Raw genomic sequence first — 20,758 nt, forward strand, 5'->3', positions numbered from 1 at the left:
AATGACTGGTTTACAGCTTCTCTGCATATGGTTAAAAAAATACTATCATGGTGTTTCACATCTGTACTGTAAAATAACAAAGAGCTTGATTTTAAAAAAAGATAATGCACAAAGTAGGAAGAAATTATTTTGGTTGTGATGAGACCAAAAACAAAAAACGAAGTTTGATGCGTGATGTAGCACTTACACAGAGCAGCAGCTTGCAGTTCGAAGTGTTATTAGTTCTGTGCAATGTCAGATCACTGAATCACAAATGAGTAATAGAAAACCTTTAAAAGTACTTGCTCTTTTATCTTTTAAGGTTTTTAAGGTTGAATGTGTTTTAGACTGGGACAAAATTGGGAAAAGTAAGGAATAAGAAATTAAAACATATTAAAACATTTAGCAGCAATGATGAATGTAAAAAAGATATTGCGGTCTTTTTTTCTTAACTTTGTCTGCCTACACTGGGGTTATTTGGGAAAGAAATAAACTAAAATTTTATCAGTTTCTTTTTAGCAACTTGCTGTCAGAAGCTACATATTTGATTTGGTTGAGGTGGAGTCAAGTTTGGCCTTATCAGCATGGTACTTGGAGTATATGTGTTTGCGTATGCACATGTTTTTGGTGTGTGTCATGTGTTTTGAGCATGCATGCATAAAAACATTTTCAGTATGGCTGGTATGTCAAGGATGCCCTCATAAGTGACAAAGCGCTTGTTCAAGAATGTGTTGTGCTCCTGCTTGGTTCTACTAAAACTTTCGGAGCTGATTTCCATTATGGTCAGTGAATTCATTGCAGAAATATGTAGAGTAAATTTTTTTTTTCTTTAAATAAGCATAAGCGAGAATTCAGTCAGAAATTTTCATAAATAACTGGTAAAGTTTCTGACTTCTCTTTTGTTTTTTTTTATTAATAGTTTACTTTGGTCACAAACTTGTTTTGGAATTAAAAACGATAGATAAACGTAGATAAGTCTTAACTGCCTTAGTTGCTCCCTTAAGGCCACCAAGAATGAATAGATAAATAAATTGACCTCAATAGTTAGGAAAACAATAATGATGTTTCTCTTTTTCTCTTCTGTCTCTCGTTTCGTTAGGAACGCACCAGGTCGTTTGACAGCTTCAACATGAACACGCTGGAGAGCTCCCTGATCGACATCATGAGGGCAGAGCAAGACACCCTGAAAGGTGAAAGTGCCACTCAATCAAGAACAGCATTACTGCTCTTTCATTTTACATCCTGTTGACAGCCAAAATGAAGCCTTGTAATGTCATGCCATGAACTGGGGGGAAAAAAAGGCAGGGAGTCGAGTGTTGATCTCTAGATGTATTTTTAGCAAATCTGTGACGTGTAGGTATGGCAACAGTCACCCATTGCAAACTTGCTGATAGGAACTACTTTAAACTGCCCTTTCCAAAATGAGATTCACCCATAATAATTTGCAGTGCTTTGCCAACCTCTATACTATTAACTAATGTAAATCTTTCCTGGTACATACCTGATAAACATTGGCATGATGGTATGTTGTTGGCCCGACATGTTGGTGGTGTTATACCTGAAGGTAGAACTGACTGATTCAGACTTATCTTCTATATATCATTCTGTCATCCTTTGGTATTACATTCAACAAGATGGGTCAACCCATGTAGCAGCCAGTTCACACCCCTTTCTTCCTCTTCCTTTTATGTTGTTTCCACTATAATTTTCAAAAGAACAACAACAAAAATGCTTTTCTGATTTTAGTGCAAAGAGTATAATCACCCTTATACTCTCCCCGAAGTTGTTGGTTGTTATTAGTTTCTAATCATCACAGCTGAAGATCTTTAAAGATGAGTTTTCAGATATAAAAAAGTGTGGAACATTTGCCATAAACACTTAATACTTTCTTGTAGTGTGAAAGTTGTTGTTTAATGACGTTAAGTTATCAGAATCCACATTTTTGGGATTGAAAAGTGGAACAAAGAAGCAGTGCTGCTAAACCGATGTAGCATGTAGGTGCATGCTCGAGTGATGGCGACATTTCATTTCAGGGTCAATGTATATCCTTGTTTTCCCTGGTCTTTATAATGTATTCTAGTGTGTATGGTTATGAAACACTCCATATTAAACCCACCTGGTGCATCTTACAAAGGAGAAGCTGAGACTTAGTAATTTGAAATTTAAGATCTATCGGAAATTCACTGGCCAGAGCTGTTTATTTATTTAACGGGTGTAACTGACTGCATTTGGAGTCAAGAACTAATAGCTTCGGGTTTGGGTGGTCTACTTCATGTCGGTAGCTTTACATGTTAGTAGTCTTCCTAATCCTAGATAACAATTACTGCACAACTACTTTGTTTTGTCAAACTCAAATTGGCCGAGTGCCAAAAAACGCGTGGTCTTGGTCTAAAGAGCTTAAACGTCAAAGATGTTAAAATTTCAGTGACGAGGCATTTTCCTCTTCATGACAGTCTTCATGACTGTTCAATGACAAAACAAAACAAAAAAAAAACTACTTCTCTTTTAAACATTTAAATTTGGGTGCACAGAAAGTGGAAAATCAAACTGTTCGTGCATCACTCCAAGTCTCCAACATACCTATCTAATAATGTTGAATGTATATACTACTCCGTATTTTACAGAAGAGGCGTAACCATTTAAAACACACATACATATCAGTTTCACAGGCGAAAGAAAACTCAGAGCTTCACTATCACTTCTTTTTTTCATCCCCACTGGGCTCCACAACATCCAAGTGTGATTTAATGTCAAACCTTAGTAAATCTTCTCTCAATCCTACGGGAAGACAACTGTTGGTCACATCATTACCAAGTTTGTGTATCCGAGCTCCTGCAACGTTGGTAAAGACACCAGTTAACCTAACATGCAGGTCTTTGGAGTCTTTGGAGGAACAAGCCATATAACCTTTTTTATATTAAAATATTGTGACTAATATGTGTATGTCTTTCCGATCCTTTCCACATTTGACCTTCTTTTTCTGCATCTCTGTACCGACACGCTCCTCTTCAGATTTGCTCTTGTACAGTCCCCCATTGTTCTCTGCTTTCACATGATGCATCACACCATAGTCCATCACATTATATCTTTTTTCGTCTTGTTGCCCTTGGCCTGCTGCAAATATTATGCCACTTATTTCTTGCTTTCATAATTATACTTCTGGCTTTTACAGTGTTGTGCCAAGTCTAGCAGTAATTTATGTGAGTTCTCCCTCACAGGAAAGTGAGAAGAAACATAATTATAGCACATTTTCTTTGAGCACTGACTCTTCTTCAGACTAACTGACCCTCGCTCTCTCCTACTATCAGACACATGCATGTATGCACACATAAATGTAATAAACACAGACAGCAGGCAGACAGCTAATTTCTCATCCCAGCAGAACATATTTGAAAAAGCTAGCCACGAAGTAAGGGAACAGACGAGACAAAATGTCTACGGTAGAAGGGGCTTTAAATCGCTTCCAGCATTGTCCCCACTAACAGAAAGGATCCTTCTGTTCGTAACCATACTTACACACACACACACACCCTCACATTGGTGGAGTTTTACTGTTATTGTACCGTACATGGACACAGCCAGCAGCATGCAAATAAGGTCCATACAGCACGCACACACAGCCCTGCAGAAATACAGTGATGGAGTGTGCTTACGTGCCTGAACACTTGCTCCCTTATTAAAGACTCCTAAAATCCAACATTATGTGTTGTGCTCAGATGGACTTTGATTTTGGGTGGTGCACGTGCCAGGACATACATTACTAAGCTAAATTACACAGAAAGGTAAAACGGTTGATTCTGCAATGCATTTAAAACACAACTGCACTTGTCTCTGTAATGTGGATTAAGTTGGCATCTCATATTTTCATTTTTTTTTTTGATTAAATTAAACGTATTACTAACAGAGTGAGGTTGAACCTCGGTGCAAACAATGTAGAAACTGTGTCGAATGTGTTTGAATGCATTGTCCACGTAGTATAGTAGCTCTTAAAGCTAGTAGTGGTCCGCCCGGGTTTGTGCGGCCTGTAAGTCCTGTTTTATGCGCCACCATCTACTGCGTACTTTGTGGCTCAGTAGGCAAATTGTGGGGGAGGGGCCAGCAGATTTCTATGTGACTGAGGCACTGGAATTCACCAATCACAGGGCGGTGCATACTCGCACAACAATGCTTGTACTATTTCAGCTCTTTCATCTCATTATCCCTCCGCAGCAAGTGAGCTTGCATAACTTTGTAGCTTGTTTGGCATTATAGTGTGTGTGCATGCATGCATGCATACAAGGCGGGCCTGGCAAATGCCTCAATGTAAAATGTATGATATAAGGCTCAGAGAAAGAGAGGGAGAGAGTCACAGATGGGGTAAATGAGGTCAATGAGAGAGAGAGGGAGATTGTTAGTTTCCCACAGATGTAGTCTCTAATGAGATAGATGTGGAAACAACACTGTGTACTCATAGCTGTCGCATCCCAAAGCCTAGTCTACAGTTAACTTTTAAGAAAGTATTTCTGTATAAGAAAACCAAACCTATGTACATGTGTGCGGAATTGTCCAAAAAGGCCAGTCAACAAAGACACTTATACGTCACAGTAGTGAAGATTATCATGGGCACGGTTTATGACGCATGGGAACGCCTTCATTGATTAGTGCTGCTATCTTACTTCAGATTGTTCGCTTGTAATTTATGTAGTTGCTGTTTTATAATTTGTGTTTTTGGTAAATCTAAAAATGGGCCTTAAACACCAATCATCTCCACATTCATTCAAAAGGCGGCGTGTGGGATATTTTGATTGTGCAGTTGTCAAAACAGAAACCCCTGATACTGAAACTAAAAAGATTCAGCGCAAAAATTCACTTTGAAAACGCATCGTAATAACAATTAAGCAGCTATTGTTTTCTTCTCTGTTGTTCCACCATTGTTTACATGTAGTCATGTTGGCCCCGTAATGTAAAATATTTCTGCTCTGTGTCTGCCTGTGCAGGTCGTCTGGGGTACCCCCACACAGGAGGGGACAACCCTCTGCCCCTCAATGGTACGTATGATAAGCTACACGTGTTGGTCCACAGATCCACTAACAACAAAAGCTGAAATCTGAAACACATGTAAAACACTTTTTGTCATTCTTTTAAACAGCTTTCTTCTAAACAGTCACTGAGTTGAATGCCAAGCTATCTTTGATTTAATTTAAAAAAAATTGACTCTTTTGCTCTAAGTGGCCTAAATATCATCTAAATGACTTAAGTTGACTTTTTAAAGACACTTTTCTGTATATAGGCGACATGAATAAAGAAGTTGACAATAGTCGGGGGTTGAATGTTTGTGGGGCGACTGTGGCGCAGGAAGGTAGAGCGGTTGTCCACCAATCTCACAGTTGTTGGTTCAATCCCCGGCTTCTCTGGTCACATGTTGAAGTGTCCTTGAGCAAGACACTGAACCCCAACTTAGTTGCTCCCGGTGAGTGTTGGCGAGCTGCATAGCAGCTCCCCCATCGGTGTATGAGTGTGTGTGTGATTGTGAGTGTGAATGGGTAAATAAGAAGCAGTGTAAAGCGCTTTGAGTGCCAATAGGTAGAAAAGCGCTATATAAGTGCAGACCATTTGTGTCTGGTGACTGTCTGGCCTTGTTTGCCTTGGATTGAATCCAAACTAAAAGTTATATGTCCCTCGTCTCTGTCCTGTTGCTTTGTAGATTTCAACACAATATAAAAGCCAATTCCGCACTGACCTATATAAGAGTAACCAACAAGCATGTTCGGTGATGACCTTTCACCCAGTTTTGAAACCTCTGTCAGGTTGACTGTTGATATGGCTTTGTCTCTTAAACAAATAAAGAGGAAAGAAAGTAAATGGCTAGAGGGATTGATGATTTGGATTCGTGGGCTGAGGTATAGAACAAGAAATATGGAATTGATGCCAAGATCTTTTTGTGATTTTTAAATATCTTTAGTTTCAAGGATTTAGTTTAGGGATATATTTAGCTCCATTTTGTATATATGGCAGTGAAGCAGACTGTAAATATCGGGGATGATATGCAACAATCCAGGGATGTTGTGGTTATGTGCTATGCATCTGAGATCATCAGACTAATGTGATGCCCTTGATTTCAAGGCTTCTGACTTCAAATACGAAGCTTATTTGTACAAACCGATGTGTCGATATGATGTATCACGATTAATTTTATTGCACATTTAATTTCTCAGTGTTGACCCTATTGAAATGGGGTCAGCAGTGAGAAGCAGTGCACCAGTACAAAAAGCATGATGACAATGACTTAAAATTGCATAGTAAATAAATCTGGCCTTTCTAGAAAAGTCATTGAGAAACTTGGCACTTGTCGTTAACCTGCCACAGTTTGCACAAAAGCAGTTTGCTATTCAGCTGCATCACCTTTGCATAGTCTCGCTCCGTTTATCATTGTCCAATTGTGTTGTTGTAGCTTTCATCTCCTGGTCGTAGGCCAGAATGTAAAACAGGAGAGGCCTCTGGTTTCTTCACAAGATCGCTGTATCACATGGTGAGATCACATGTTCAGGATCTGTCATCAAGCCCTGAGACAGATGGTGCCAGCGGATAGGCAGTGAATAGAGGTTGCACCCCCCCCTCCCCTCCCCTCCCCTCTTATTTTTTTTGTCTCATAAGCCTGTACAGATTGCATTCACCATTCTTTTGATCTTTCTCGCTCATACTCATATTCCCCCTTCCCCCCACAAAACAGCTTTTTTTTCACCTTGTTTCTCCATCTTTTCCAATCTACTTCTATCCCTCCCTCTCTCTCTCTCTCTCTCTCTCTCTCTCTCTCTCTCTCTCTCTCTCTCTCTCTCTCTCTCTCTCACTCTCACTCTCACACACTCTCACTCACTTACTCACACACTTTTTTTTTATAGCAATCTCTGCTGCTCTCCTTCAATCTGCTTTCCTCTCTCTCTGTCTCTCTCTCACCCTCTCCTCTTTCACTTTCTAGCTCTCTGTGACCCCCCCCCCTCCTCCCTTCCCTCCCAGAGTTAATGTCCATCTGGTTTAGAAAGTCCACTGAGGGAGCAGAAGATTATTGCTTGTGTGTACTGGTCACTTCTTCATCCCCTCAACATTCTTATGTTTTTAGATGGGTCGATACTCCAGTCTCTCCACGTCCATTTTAATTTATTTTGCCTCAGCTCTGTGCAAAGAAACATTTTCCAGTGAGTGCATTGAATAGTGAGTAAAAAGAGGGCCTTCCTGTGTACACACATTACAGTGAACCCACATTATGAACTGATAGACCTTTCTAGATGACTTAGAAACATCTTTTAAGGCAGAATGAAGAACTTGGTTTTCTGCTTAAACTGCGCAAACAAAACAGAACCACTTTTCTAGTGCTCGGAACATTTTATCCCCAGTGCTGTAGTGGTTCTCTTTTGTGCACCAGAATATTTTCCCTGGGAGTGATTCACACCTTTTCAACAGATTTAAAAAATAAATAAATAAATATGTGAAACATCTGTGGTTAAAGTAGCATCGAGTTAACACAGTTATTCACTGATTGAGGTTTGGTTGTTATGTTGTTTCCTAAAGTAAGTAGTCAGTAGTGAATGTTTACTTGGATGACATGATTGTGGGTTGAGCAGAAAGCAGCTACGTGGAAAAGCAACAATCATCAACACCACCAGCACTAATGCGTTTTCTGCCCTGGTATCTGCAACAGAATGACTAGCACATTACGTGGAGGAGCTGGGACTAGTGCCTCATTTGTTATCAGCATAAAACTCTACATAAGAGTTACTGTATTACTGTAGATAACGTACTTATTCCCAGAAGGAATGTAAAGAAATGCAGACGGTCATGTGCTTTGTCATTTGTGCTTTCCCTGAGCAGGCTGCTCGCTGTGTGTTGAATTAAGTTTCCCTCAGCAGGGAACCTCATAAACGTTTCTTACATTCTGGGTAGAGTTGGGGTTAATGTTCTGTTTTTGTCAAGGTTACCAAAACTCAGAACGGCCTGTTCGTAGATCGTAGCTGAGCAAAGACAGTGCAACTGGTTTTGTGGTTTGTTTGTTTTAATTTATTTTGTATCTCAGGTTGTCATATCAGGTATTGTTATCCCAATGTCTGGGTTTACCCACATTTTTATTCGCTGTAGACACGTTCAACCTGATACAGCAAAATGTTGGCCCACATTTCACCAGAAAATATAAACTGGACCGAATAATCTAGCTTCATTAAATTAGTACGGTAACAGTTGCACAGGCTGATTATGATTCATGGCTGATTAATAAAATAGAGTGCGGGCAGGCGAACAATAGAACATCTCTTCATTGTCATGAACCTCCTGGCACTTGTACACTGTATTATGCATATTTTATAATCATCCTCTCCTTTGATATGTCCTTATTCAACATGCAGCCAGGAATTATAGCAGGAGACGAGGTAACCCTATATAGATAGATGGATATGTCATTACAGTATAATTTTGAGCTTTTGAACTGTGCTTTTATGATTTTTTTGTTTGTTTGTTTGTTTCAGTTTATCGATCACATGCTCTTATACATTTTCAGTGACTCTGCACTTTGTATGCATACAGTGAAGTGACAGTTTTGTCTGCATGATTGTCTTGTCAGTGTCGTGTGTGAATTGATCTTGCACATCTTTCATCCTTTAGTCTATGTTTTGGTCATTACGCTTGACTACGCTCGTATTTTTTTTAAATCTTTACATGCATTTGCAAGATTAAGTAGGACTACACAAATTGTTTGTATACCATTTAGCTAAATGTTAATGAGGCTACATTAAGTGCGGTATGTGAATCCACACACAGCGCAACAGTAGCACAGTCACATGACCAGGCAAATGGCTAGACACATGCAATCTTACTCTCACACATGGCACATGCTGTAAGCTCAGGCTAACTCCCTTGCATAAATCTTTATAAAGCAGCTCAGGGCAAGTTGTATGGGAGCCAGTTTAGGCCAGGGAGAGCTTAACCAATACAACACACATGTCCAATCCACTGTAAAACTGTTTAGACTTGCTCATTGAGAGGGCGCTTTTGTTTGCACAGAACCTACATGCATGTTCAGTCCTCCATAGTCTCAAGAAGTTCAGTCCAGATCATTGGATACAACGCTGATATGTACTTTTAAATGTAATATGTAGTGGTTGACTCTGAAAGGTTATAAATGCATTTAACTAAATCTTACCAGAAGCTACAGGGAGTTGTTTTAATGCGTCCACAGTTAGCTAGACATGTCTAGATGATGTTAGATCAATAAAAATCTAGATGAAATGTTTTCGCACGTGCTACAGCTATTACTGCTCTAGTGTACTTTGCATGAGAGGATTGACGCCACCCTTATTCTTGCTAGGTCTTCCCACATAAAATAAAGCTTTTCTGCTCTCCACCTTTTCTTCTTTGTATTAGGTCACTCCTCTCTCTTCCCCATGGAGGATGGTTTCCCCGACGACGAGCGTGGGGAACAGGGTCTTGGTGGCCTGGGGTCTCCACATTGCTTTCCACACCAGAACGGCGAGCGCGTAGAGCGCTACTCACGCAAGGTCTTTGTCGGAGGACTTCCCCCGGATATTGATGAAGGTACAACTGCTGGCTTTGGCTCATTTGGTAGCACGGGTCAGGGGTGGACTCCCGGCTCCTCTGGGAAAGGTGTCTTTGGAAAAGACAATGAAGCACATAGTATTAGTGCTTTGAACGACAGCTGTACTCAACTGTTTGAGTCAATCAAACTATGGATTCAATTGTATTATTTCCAAATGGAAAAACAACATAAAGAGCAGGATTTAATTTTCATTTCATTTCATTTTATTGATTTTCAATAATAATTTAAAACCTAAAGCATCATTTTCTAAATTAATAGTTTAGTCTAGAGTCACTACCGATGCTACAACCAACATGGAATCTGTTCTACTCTTGTTTTAATGCTCGTCAGCCAGCAGACCCCAGTTGTTGTCCAAAACCTATTAAAAACACATCAGCCCGACGGACTATTCCACTGGGTGACATATTCATTTATATCGAGTGACATATTCCTTCAAAATTATGTTCAAATAAATAATCAATGGCTGTTATAAACAAGCTAGTCCATGACTAACCAAACAAGAATCGACAGGTTTTAGGGTTACAGTATGTTAAACATCATTTAAAAATGCACGTTCAGCTAATACAAAAGTTCTTTTATCATCAAAAATAACAAAATGTTCAAAGAGTGTAATAAAGTAAAATGACATCAGTACGACTGTTAGCATACCTTTTATTTAAAAATGAACTTTAATTACTTTCTGATGAAGGAATGTTATTTTTATTTTCTGCATTTCAGACGAGATAACGGCCAGTTTCCGGCGTTTTGGACACCTGTTTGTGGACTGGCCTCACAAAGCTGAGAGCAAATCCTATTTTCCCCCTAAAGGTATATCAAATTTCTATCAGAACTCTCATACTGTGCTGTACTGTCTCGAAATTGTCAGACATTGCCTTGTTGTCTGTCTCTGGTGGGCACTGGCAGAACATCTTCCGGCACGACAAAAAGGCACATATGCTGTACCAGTGTGCTACAGTGCTCAATACGTGTGCATCTGGGTAGTTCCGTTTTGTCTCCACATCTGCCGGACTGTTACCCTACTGTGAATGCAGAATGTCGTGATGAGACATTCACTCACAGTGCTCAGCGCACTAAAGTCCAACGTGTTTCTTTGTCAATACTTTGTGTACCCAGCAGCAAGCATAACCCTGGTGTGTTTTGTGCAGGCTACGCCTTCCTGCTCTTTCAGGATGAGAGCTCAGTGCAGGCTTTGATCGATGCCTGCATTGAAGAGGACGGCAAGCTGTACCTCTGTGTGTCCAGCCCCACCATCAAAGACAAGCCGGTCAGTGAGAACACACAAACACGCCCATCCTGCTCACATTTCTTGAACATTTTCACAGAACTCAGTGAGACCTACACTTCAATGAGACTTTACAATATGGAACCTTCTTATTTGTGGAGCTGAAACCTTTTGGTTTTGTGCGTGGCAGGTCCAGATTCGCCCGTGGAACCTGAACGACAGTGATTTTGTGATGGATGGATCCCAGCCTCTAGACCCGAGGAAAACCATTTTTGTGGGAGGAGTCCCCCGTCCACTCCGTGCAGGTACCGTTTTTTTTTTTTAACGTCGGTCTTTTTTTGACATTTTCCTATAGGTGAATCAACAACAAACGACTGTGTGTAGTGACAACACTTACTTTTGAAGTGTGTACTGTGCATACAGGTTTAATACGGGTTTAACTTAAAGCTTTTGCTTTTGATTTCCTTTTTTCAGTTATGTTTTCCATACATTTCTGTATTTTGTCCCTTTGCATGTGTTTGGACTGTAAATCCCAAATGAGCAACAATAAGAAGCAAATGGCGGCTACTTATGTTTCTTTTCTACCCGATACGAAATACCATCTGAAGGCACAATCCTCCTCCCTGTGATCATTGTGCAATGCGATCGGCCTGTGTTCATAATAAACATTCGACTTGCTAGAGGGCAGAGCTAAAAGAGGCGCTGACCTACACTGCTCCTATCAGGAAGTACTCTCTGTGGTACGCTGTGCTGTGTAGAATATTAAGTTCCTTTTCATTCTGATAACAGTGTCACATGTGCTGTGTGTTGATGTTTTCTGCCGCACCAGTTAATAGCGCTAATGTGGTTAATGCTCATGGCCAAGGTCAGAAGGGCTTGTGGCGCATTAAACGGTTTATGTTTAGTAATTGAGTACAAACAGTTATGTAAAAAACCAACAAATTAAAAACTGGCATTTTCTATTTTTGTTAAGTAAAGCTTGGACATTGGCAGGGTTATCTCACCCCACTTTTTTTTATTTAACAGCTGTTAAGATAAACACAGTAGGCATTTTAAAAACTTTTGCTGGGATTTATTGCAGCTACTTTAAGAGCTGTCCACTGGGCACTACCCCCATATTTGCCCTTTTAGACTGGTGAACTTTAATCCATCTGTGTTGATGGCTTTAAGCTCTCAGATCAACAGCCCTCATCAGCAGTTTGGTGTGTTTGTGTTCATGGGCTACATGTGACTGTGTGTGTGTGTGTGTGTGTGTGTGTGTGTGTGTGTGTGTGTGTGTGTGTGTGCGTGTGCGTGCACATGCTCTTGTATGTAATTGTTAGTTTTTGCCACAATGTTTATTTTGTTCACGTCTATTCCCCCCTGTGCATCAATTTTGTTTTTGTAAATACGTTGTTCAGGTAGTTGTGTGTCATTCCTCTCCTCTGCAGTGGAGCTGGCCATGATCATGGACCGCCTGTATGGTGGCGTTTGCTACGCTGGCATCGACACAGACCCTGAGCTGAAGTACCCCAAGGGAGCGGGGCGGGTCGCCTTCTCTAATCAGCAGAGCTACATTGCTGCTATCAGTGCTCGCTTTGTACAGCTGCAGCATGGAGAAATCGATAAACGGGTGAGTGTGGAGGGGGCCTTAATGTTTTTCTGTCTCTTTTCTTTGTTTTATTTTTCTGCCCACACCTCACTTCCTTTAAGGTTTCTCTCAAACTGCCCTGGCCCCGTTTCTGAGTTGTGCAAAGTCTTACTAACATTTGTCTATAGGCATGAAAAATTAGGCTCTATAATGTACACGGAATTTATGTTTATTACTGAATGTGTAATAAAGAAGCATATTCAATTTAATTGTTAAAGGGGCAGAATTGGCTCTGTTGGTAGAGTGGCTGCCTATCAACAGTAGGCTTGGTGGCTTGCGGCCCAACTTTCCCTGGCCATATGTCGAAGTGTGTCTGCGCAAGACACTGAACTTCCAAACTGGCTGACCCCAGCCAACAAGCCAGCGCACATCTGAGTGCTGGTCCCAAGCCCAGTAAAAGTTGTCAGGAAGGGCATCTGGTATTTATAAAAAAAATAATATTGTGCCAAATCAACGTACAGACCGTGTGTTTGCAGTGATGACCCTGAGCTTACAGGAAATAACAATCAAACAAACACACAAAAAGGTACATAATTGTTAACTGAATCACAGAAGAGAAGCAATACTTATCTTGACCTGAGGAAAAAAGGCTTTCTCATAGTTGTAAGTTGAATTAAACCAAAATGTTGAGCATATAGTGAGAGCACATTATCAAAAACACTTGGGTTTTCCTAAACAGGGACGTGAAGAACTGAATGCCTGTGGTTTACCACAGTGTGGAATTGTTTACCTGTATTACTTCAATACAGGTAGTTTTGAAGATCATACACGCTTATTCCTGTCTCTCCAGGTCTTTGCGATGTTGAGACTGCAACAATGCATTCTACCAATCCCCTGTGCATTTTGTGTGACCTTGCAGTTCAAAACAGAAAAACTTTACAACATGCATCACAATGTTTTTAGAAAGGCTGTTGCAAAATCACGCATGTTAGGCTGCAACAATCCAAAAAGTCAGCGAAATCTTGGAGGAACTGCTATTGCATTGCTCTGTTACTGCAGTTACAAAAACCAACAGGAGCAGACAAACAGAATGACATGAAGACACGTGCAGGTGGTGGACTGTTACTGAGAACAGAGCAAGTTTCGGGTTTAAGTCTTGATTTGTGGATGTCATGGCAGTTATTTCCAGACAATCTCTGCAGGAACATTAAAACTATCTTTGGTTAGTAACATGTTAGTTGCTGCTCTTCTGCAACAGCCTTTTCAGGCTCTTTGTCATCATTTTGACCTGTCACAGTAGAGGAAAGCACAAATGTTACTAACATTAAAGCTACTGAACAGTGTGAAATCTTTTTTTCAAATAGTGATATGCTTCATATCTTCATGTGGAGAGGTGCTGTCGAAAAATCCATAGAACAACACTGGCAGTAATGTGTACAATTTCCCACCTCAAGGTTTTTCGAGTCAAACCCTGGCAAACCTAGCTTTTTCCTAAAAGTTAGACGTTGTAGCTGTAAAAATGGCCCAATCCTGTTTAAGTGCTGCATTAAGCGACGCTAGTGCAGCAAAGTGGAATGAAGCCCAGCATTAATATTATCACTGAGTACTTTGCTTCTCCTGAATCTCAGCGGTTATACCTCACACTCACTCACACAGGGTACAGTGTGATATACATACAGTTAAAGGCTAAAGGCTATCAGTGACTTGGCACACATTGTTGTCGGCAGTTAAGGAATTACAATAGTATCTCGAGGTCTTTTGCACAACTTATGGCGCCCTGTAACCGACGCAAAGATTATTTACATGTGCAAAATATATGTGAGTGAACAAGATAACTCGAGGAGAAATCCAGCAGAAATATCTAGTAAAGGGAGAGGACATCATAATATAAAATACTGGAATAGTAGAATACCACTTTCTCATTTGCATAATTGGTGTGCAGTGCACATTTTGTGGACTGAGTGCCTTAGTGACATTGACTTGCTAATAGCACAGTCCCTCATTACTGAACATTGGGCAAAGAAAGTAAGAGGAGGCTGAAAATTCTCTCATTTGGAAAAAGAAATCTATGAATTTCATTATTTAACCACGGTTGTGGTCAAAGTCATTTTTAAAATCCCTTTCGGTATGATTATTTTAGGGCATCCAAGGAACTGAATTGGCAATGAACGATATGGAAAATCGTGGAAAGCAAGAACTGTAAAGGAAATGACCGTACTGACCCAATATCTCTCATCTCTGAATGCAGGTGGAAGTGAAGCCATACGTGCTGGACGACCAGCTGTGCGATGAGTGCCAGGGAACGCGCTGTGGCGGGAAGTTTGCGCCGTTCTTCTGCGCCAACGTCACCTGTCTCCAGTACTACTGCGAGTACTGCTGGGCGGCCATCCACTCCCGTGCCGGACGAGAGTTTCACAAACCCCTGGTAAAGGAGGGAGGCGACCGACCCCGTCACATCTCCTTCCGCTGGAACTGAGTGGACGACAGAGAGGGAGAGGCAACAGGGGAGCAGGAGGGCAGGTAGTGCAGGAGTCGCAAATCATTGTACAAATAAATGCACTTTTCTGTTGCTGGTTCCTTTTTGCTCTAAGTTCACTGAACCTTTTTCCTCATTTTTTTTTTTTTAAGTTTATATATATATCTATATTTTGAAGATAGAAGAGGAAAACCTGGAATTGTATCCAAACATGTCCAACAAGGAAAAAGAGTGTAACATAATTTATTTATGCCTTTTGGTTTTTGAAATATTTTTATTAGTTGTCAAAAAAACAAATTCATAGGAAGGTTGAAGTGGAATATGGTACTCTGCTATTTAATTGGCATATTTTTCTAAATGATTTTTGTGATTTTAATTTTAATACGAGAAGCCCTTTTTTTTAAAAAAAATTTTCGGCATTTGATTGACTTCTTTTGTAGCAGAGCTGTTGCTTTTTCTTTTGTATCAAGTCTCCAGAGCAAATGCTGCTGAAACAGTATCTCGTTGGCAATTCTTTTTCCGAGAGGTGTGATTAAGTTTTCTACTTGTATTAAAGGCTCCAGAGCAAATGTAAATTGAAAAGGTGTTGCTAAAGAAGAGTGCACTTATTTCCAACTTCCTAGAGTGCAGACACAGTGTATGAGACCCTTAGTAGTTAACCAAAGCTGAATCTTAATCAACCTTTGGAGAACAGAGCAAAATGGATTCTTTTCCCCTCCCAAATGAAAATGTTCAACCCTCTCCTTTTATGATTTCCAAGACCATACAAATATTTTAATGTTACTTGAAAGTCACAACAAAAATTCAGCAACATGTTTGGGTTTTGATCTCCATTTTGACATGCAAAAACTAATACCTCAGACTCAGCTGCTAATGTGCCGAATACAATAAAAAGAAAGCAAGCAAGAAGGAAAACATCATCACCTGCTGCTGTTCTTCTTTCCTCAGAACTATAATCAGAGGGAAGTGATGCAACAGGCAGAGTGTGATGTGACTGGCACAGTTTTGTACTCACTTGCTTCATCACCTCCTTATTTTTGTAATCAAACCCAGGGTTGTGCTATGGACAGAGATGAGGATCGTACAGTATACAGTGTATTGGGGAATGTATGGTGTAGGGAGGCTACGGGGGAGGCAGACAGGATTGCTGGTGAAGAGTTAGATCCAGCCCTACTCCCCTTCCTTGTGTCTGCCTGTGGCCTTTGCTGCTAAGCAAGCAGCTAACAGAGGGCGGGGCCTCATTCGTGGATCAAACCCGTTTTGTGTGTCTGCATGCAGCGGGGCTTGGATCCAGATCTTTCAGGACTGAGGTTAAGGCAACTCCTCGAGGGAAGGCTGGTCGTGCGGCCGTCTTTATTGCAGTTTTCATGGGGCTGCCACCAAACAGAAAATGCCTGTATTTGTTTTTTTTGTTTTGTTTTGTTTTGTAATTTTTTTTTTTTATGCATTTGTGCAATTCTCCCAAGTCCTCAATGGAAATGTTCTGCTTTGCAAACAAGCGTGAGCTACATTTAACGAAAGAAGCAATTAAAGTTTATCTGATTTCCGAATCGTCAGCACACATTTAAGTCGTGGAGGAATCTGCCCTTTTGGCAAACTCTATCCTTTCTCCTGCCAAGCTAATCCAACTCAGCATCCAGTGTTTTTGAAGCATAAATGAAGATAGTCTCTGCAGTGTGCTCTACTACTACACACTTGTGACCCACGTGCAGTTTTTGCTGGTCCAGTGGGTTTTACCCAACAGGAACCAAAGATGGCCGTGCAGTAGTGGGTCATACTGTAGCTCACTTCTCGTCTAGGTTTTTTATTCTGATTTCTTTCATTTTTTTTCAAAGAGGTTTTTCATATAAATATATTTTTTTAAATCCGTCACTTCTGCCCAGTTTTGCTTAACTGTCAAGCCCTGATGGACTCCAGCAAACCAAAGATTGGCCTTGAACATGATGTATTTATATAAATATATCTATTTGACAGTGCAGTCAAAACCCATTTGAACATCGGTGGAAAAACAACAGGGCTTGCAGACGCACACAGACACACACAGACACACACAGACACACACAGACACACACACACACACACACACACACACACACACACACACACTGCATAGCTTAAAGTGGAAGTGCACGCTGGTTGGCACTAGTTCTTTTTATCTCAAGTAGGTCTGTGTGTTTAGGAAAATTTGAAGATAAAGTGCGCATTCACATGGCGAAAGTAAAATCCTCACATTTGTTTGCCGTTTTAGTGGCATCCTTACTAGCCGAGCATTTAAATATGTCAGGGAGTTAGTACAGAAACTTGATTATTATACACACTAGTGAGAATCCTCATATCGGCGTGGTGTCATTGCACCAGTTTTGCACCCTGGACATTAGTTTTGTGGGTGTGGTGGGTGAGCATTTTAGAAGTTAAAAAACTTTGAAGAATTTGCTGTTTAAATGAGATGAAAAAAAAAAAGATTATTTTATACATGGCCTGCTGATTTTTGGTACAGTGTTTTCTAGCTAAATTATTTTGTCATGCACATAAAAACATTTATTATGCACTACTTTTCTAAATATTTTTCTTTTTCCAACAGTCATTTTAGGCACATTTTTCACAAGTGGGGAAACTCCTTTTTGCAATACCTCAATTTTTCACATTGTGAAAGGTAGCTTTTGTACTTTTGTTACTGAGAGATCTGCATATTTGGAAATGTTCATTTTAAGAAAAAAAAAGTTGAGTGATTTCAATATATATTATTTTCAATTATGCTTTTTATACATTTCAGTGCTGAGGAATCTTTACAACTAAGTGCGCACTTGTGTTGATGCGACTTCAGATCTGCAGAGGAGAGACCAAAGTGTATGGATCTCTTGGTCTTAGCTTTTCGTACACTAGATGTTTCTAGTCAATCTGGTCAATAACAGCATGGCGAGAGAAAAAAATGAAAAAAGAAAAAACAAGCTGCAATTTAAATTTCGATGTTAACGTCTCTAAACATGGCTATACTAGTTGGAAATGGCAACTTCTGTCCTGGTTTCCTCTCCACAGATGGAGTAGAACTTATTATAAGGGGAATGCAAAATTTGGTTCACGCTTAACGCTGAATCTCGTATCAAAAGAATGGATGTTTGGTGTTTAGATATTTTAATATTTGAAAAAAGTATATAAATATATATATATATATATATATTCTTGAACTTGCCAACTAGCACCTATTGTAATCCTTAGCATGCATGACAAAAAAAGAGAAAATGACAAGTACATGAATTAGCTATTAAAACTAATTGTTGTGGTGTGCACCAAATGTTTCTCAACTATTAAGTTGTTAAGGACACCCCAAACCCACTCACACCTCACCTCACCCCACCCCACCCTGCCCCTTTTCCCCCCCTCCCCGCATATTGATCTCCTCGCTTACCCATTTGCAGACCTCTGCAGGATGCACATGACAGAGAGATAAGACGAGAAACAAGAACGAAACTAAGTTTTTAAATCGATTCGGCAGTGCAGGACTTTGAGCATCCTTTATTGAACACTGTTTAAAAGACTTGAGAACTCATCCCCGCTGTCTGTCGAGGTGATCTTATATAGACCTATCTGGAGGAAGGGGAGCTTAAAGACTTGAATGTGGTTAAATGTTGCAAGTAAACTTCAAGTTGTTATGTGCAATACTTCTTTTGAACCTTTTTCCAGATAAAGACTCTTTGCAATGTAATTCTTTAATGCCATTTTTAATTGCAGACATTTAATTAAAGAAGATGTTAATATGTTTTTCACAGTCATTTTCTACTGTTATTGTAATCCTTTTCATGCTGGTGTTTGTAAAAAAAGAAAAGAAATCAAACTATTTGTACTAATATAAATGATTGAAGTTATTTTTAAAACATTAAAGGTTTTGTGCTCATTTGCTTATTTTGTTTATTTTAAGCTACTGTGATTGATTGCATTGTAATTATTAGGTCAACAATGTATTTAGCTGTTTATTGGTATATTTTTAATTGGAATGTATAATTGATTTTTATAATTTTGATCAGATTTTTGTTATATTTTTGAGGTGAAGCTTTTAATATGTTAAAGTGTCTAGTTTTTACTAATTGCTATATTGTGCTCCACAATATATGGTTCACATTTTCTGAAGGAAAATAAATATTTAAATATTTGTCTGTTAATGATGTTACTTAATGGCAAGATTTCAATAGTTTTTAACTGTGTATGGGAAGGTTGTTGTATTTATTAATAGCATTTTTTACTTAAGATATCACCTTAATTTTTATTGTCATTTCACTTTATAAGTTCCTATTTTTGTATTTTCCTTTCTAATTAAGTTATGTAATACGGATATGTCCATATTTCTAGGGGTTGGTCTGTAGAAGTGCTAGTGAGATGAAAAAGAAAAATCTAATGTTATTTAATTGTTTGCAGCCAACTATTTATAACAGTATGCATAATTTTTAATTATTTGTAATGTGAAATGTTGAATGAAATAAATCTTAACTGTGATGAAAATATGTGCTTTGTGTGCGTAATTATGGGAAGTCGGAGAATTTGTGATGAGTTGACTCTGCTCCCATTCTATTCCATTGCAGAGATAACCCTGCACATCTACAGCGTCTTGTGGATTTCCCCTCTTCCTGTTTGATATCCATGTGAAAAGTGTGTGTGTGTGTGTTGCCCACTGAATGAAGTAAAGCACTCTACCAAGCCTAAACAACTGGGGATAAATCCTCAGTTCAAGGCTCAGGCTCAATTCACACATCTGCTCATTCACAACTACTGATGCTACTGTAGCTACCAACACAAACGTGCTCTAAGTGTTGACTGGGTCATTTGTTGATTTCTCAAATTGGGGAAACTGACTGATTACTCTGTAACACTGCCAGCTGGTTAATTCCTGCACTGTGGGTCACTTAGCTGGGAAGGGTGTTTCATTTAGCAGCAGTCTGTTCTGTATAGACGGGATCATGATCTAATAGTAATTTGTTCAAATACGAAGTTGCTTCAGTCTTAAGTATGTAACACATCTTTGAGACGGAGGTTAGTATGAAAGAGACAGACACGAGATTTTAGTGGCTGTGATCAAGTTGCTGGATTAACCGAGAAGTCAAATAACCACAATAGACTAAAAACAACTCAACAACACATAAACCACATAAAACAACCAGAAGAAGGTTCATACCAAGTGTCAATAAGGTTCTCAGTTGAAAAGACTGAAGGAAACATTCATCAGTTTCTGCAGCAGTCAATTCCTAAAGGACAAACAGGGATCGGCGTGTGGCTCTGCACAAAACAGGGTCATATCAGTAAGAATGGCGCTGTTTCATTAAGCCTGTGTCCTTACTCTTATCAGACATGGGACAAAGTTCCACAGATGAAAGTATTCTTCCGTCACACACTGACAACAAGAGATCCTACCTTCATGTCTTTAAACAAAACATGCAAATACCCTGTCATTAACTGCTGTTTCTACCAGCTGGGGGAACGTGCTCTTCCCTTTCGCTTAATCTGTGGAAGGCTAAGTTGAGCTTGTGGCCAAAAGGTCACCAGTTCAATCCCCGGACTCGCAGGATTAAAATCACAAGTGGTGCAAGTGAAAAATCAGTGCTTGCCCCTCCTTCATCATCGTCACTTATCGTGGCCAGCTGCTGCAGCCGAGCTGCGTCGTTAACGTGTGGGAGAATGCGAAGGTGTAGTCATCTGGAGAGGACCTTAAATGTGTCACTAAAGGTCATGAACCAGGGACAGCAGGCGTGACGGGGCTGTCTTGTACAGGATGTGGACCCAGGAGGTGGCAGCAAACAGCGGCACATTTCACAACATCCAGTGAGAGTACAGTCAGATATGTGTTACTTATTGTTATGAGGTAGTTATTTGAATATGTGTGTGAGGCAGGTCACTGAAAGGCCGTCAGGCGTCGCTTGTCACAGACAAGACTAGAAGAAGGAG

At 39.9% G+C, this 20,758-nt stretch overlaps 1 protein-coding gene across 5 annotated transcripts in view; it reads left to right on the forward strand.

The window, feature by feature from the left end:
• Positions 1–19,321, forward strand: part of cpeb4b (cytoplasmic polyadenylation element binding protein 4b) — a 31,145-nt gene extending 11,824 nt beyond the window's left edge. The window contains exons 3-12 of one of the 5 annotated variants that reach the window (XM_067491632.1): positions 1,079–1,169; positions 4,956–5,006; positions 8,352–8,375; positions 9,367–9,537; positions 10,277–10,366; positions 10,705–10,823; positions 10,972–11,086; positions 12,212–12,393; positions 14,600–14,871; positions 14,980–19,321. In XM_067491632.1, coding sequence (XP_067347733.1) covers positions 1,079–1,169; positions 4,956–5,006; positions 8,352–8,375; positions 9,367–9,537; positions 10,277–10,366; positions 10,705–10,823; positions 10,972–11,086; positions 12,212–12,393; positions 14,600–14,827 — 1,071 coding nt within the window. In that variant the 3' untranslated portion in view covers positions 14,828–14,871; positions 14,980–19,321. Of the gene's footprint in view, positions 1–1,078; positions 1,170–4,955; positions 5,007–8,351; positions 8,376–9,366; positions 9,538–10,276; positions 10,367–10,704; positions 10,824–10,971; positions 11,087–12,211; positions 12,394–14,599 lie in introns of all 5 variants that reach the window. The other 4 variants (XM_067491633.1, XM_067491631.1, XM_067491634.1 and 1 more) reach the window with 4 other exon arrangements.
• Positions 19,322–20,758: the final 1,437 nt, after the last annotated feature.

This window comes from Channa argus, chromosome 22, assembly GCF_033026475.1.
Source record: "Channa argus isolate prfri chromosome 22, Channa argus male v1.0, whole genome shotgun sequence".
NCBI classification, from domain to species: Eukaryota; Metazoa; Chordata; class Actinopteri; order Anabantiformes; family Channidae; genus Channa; species Channa argus.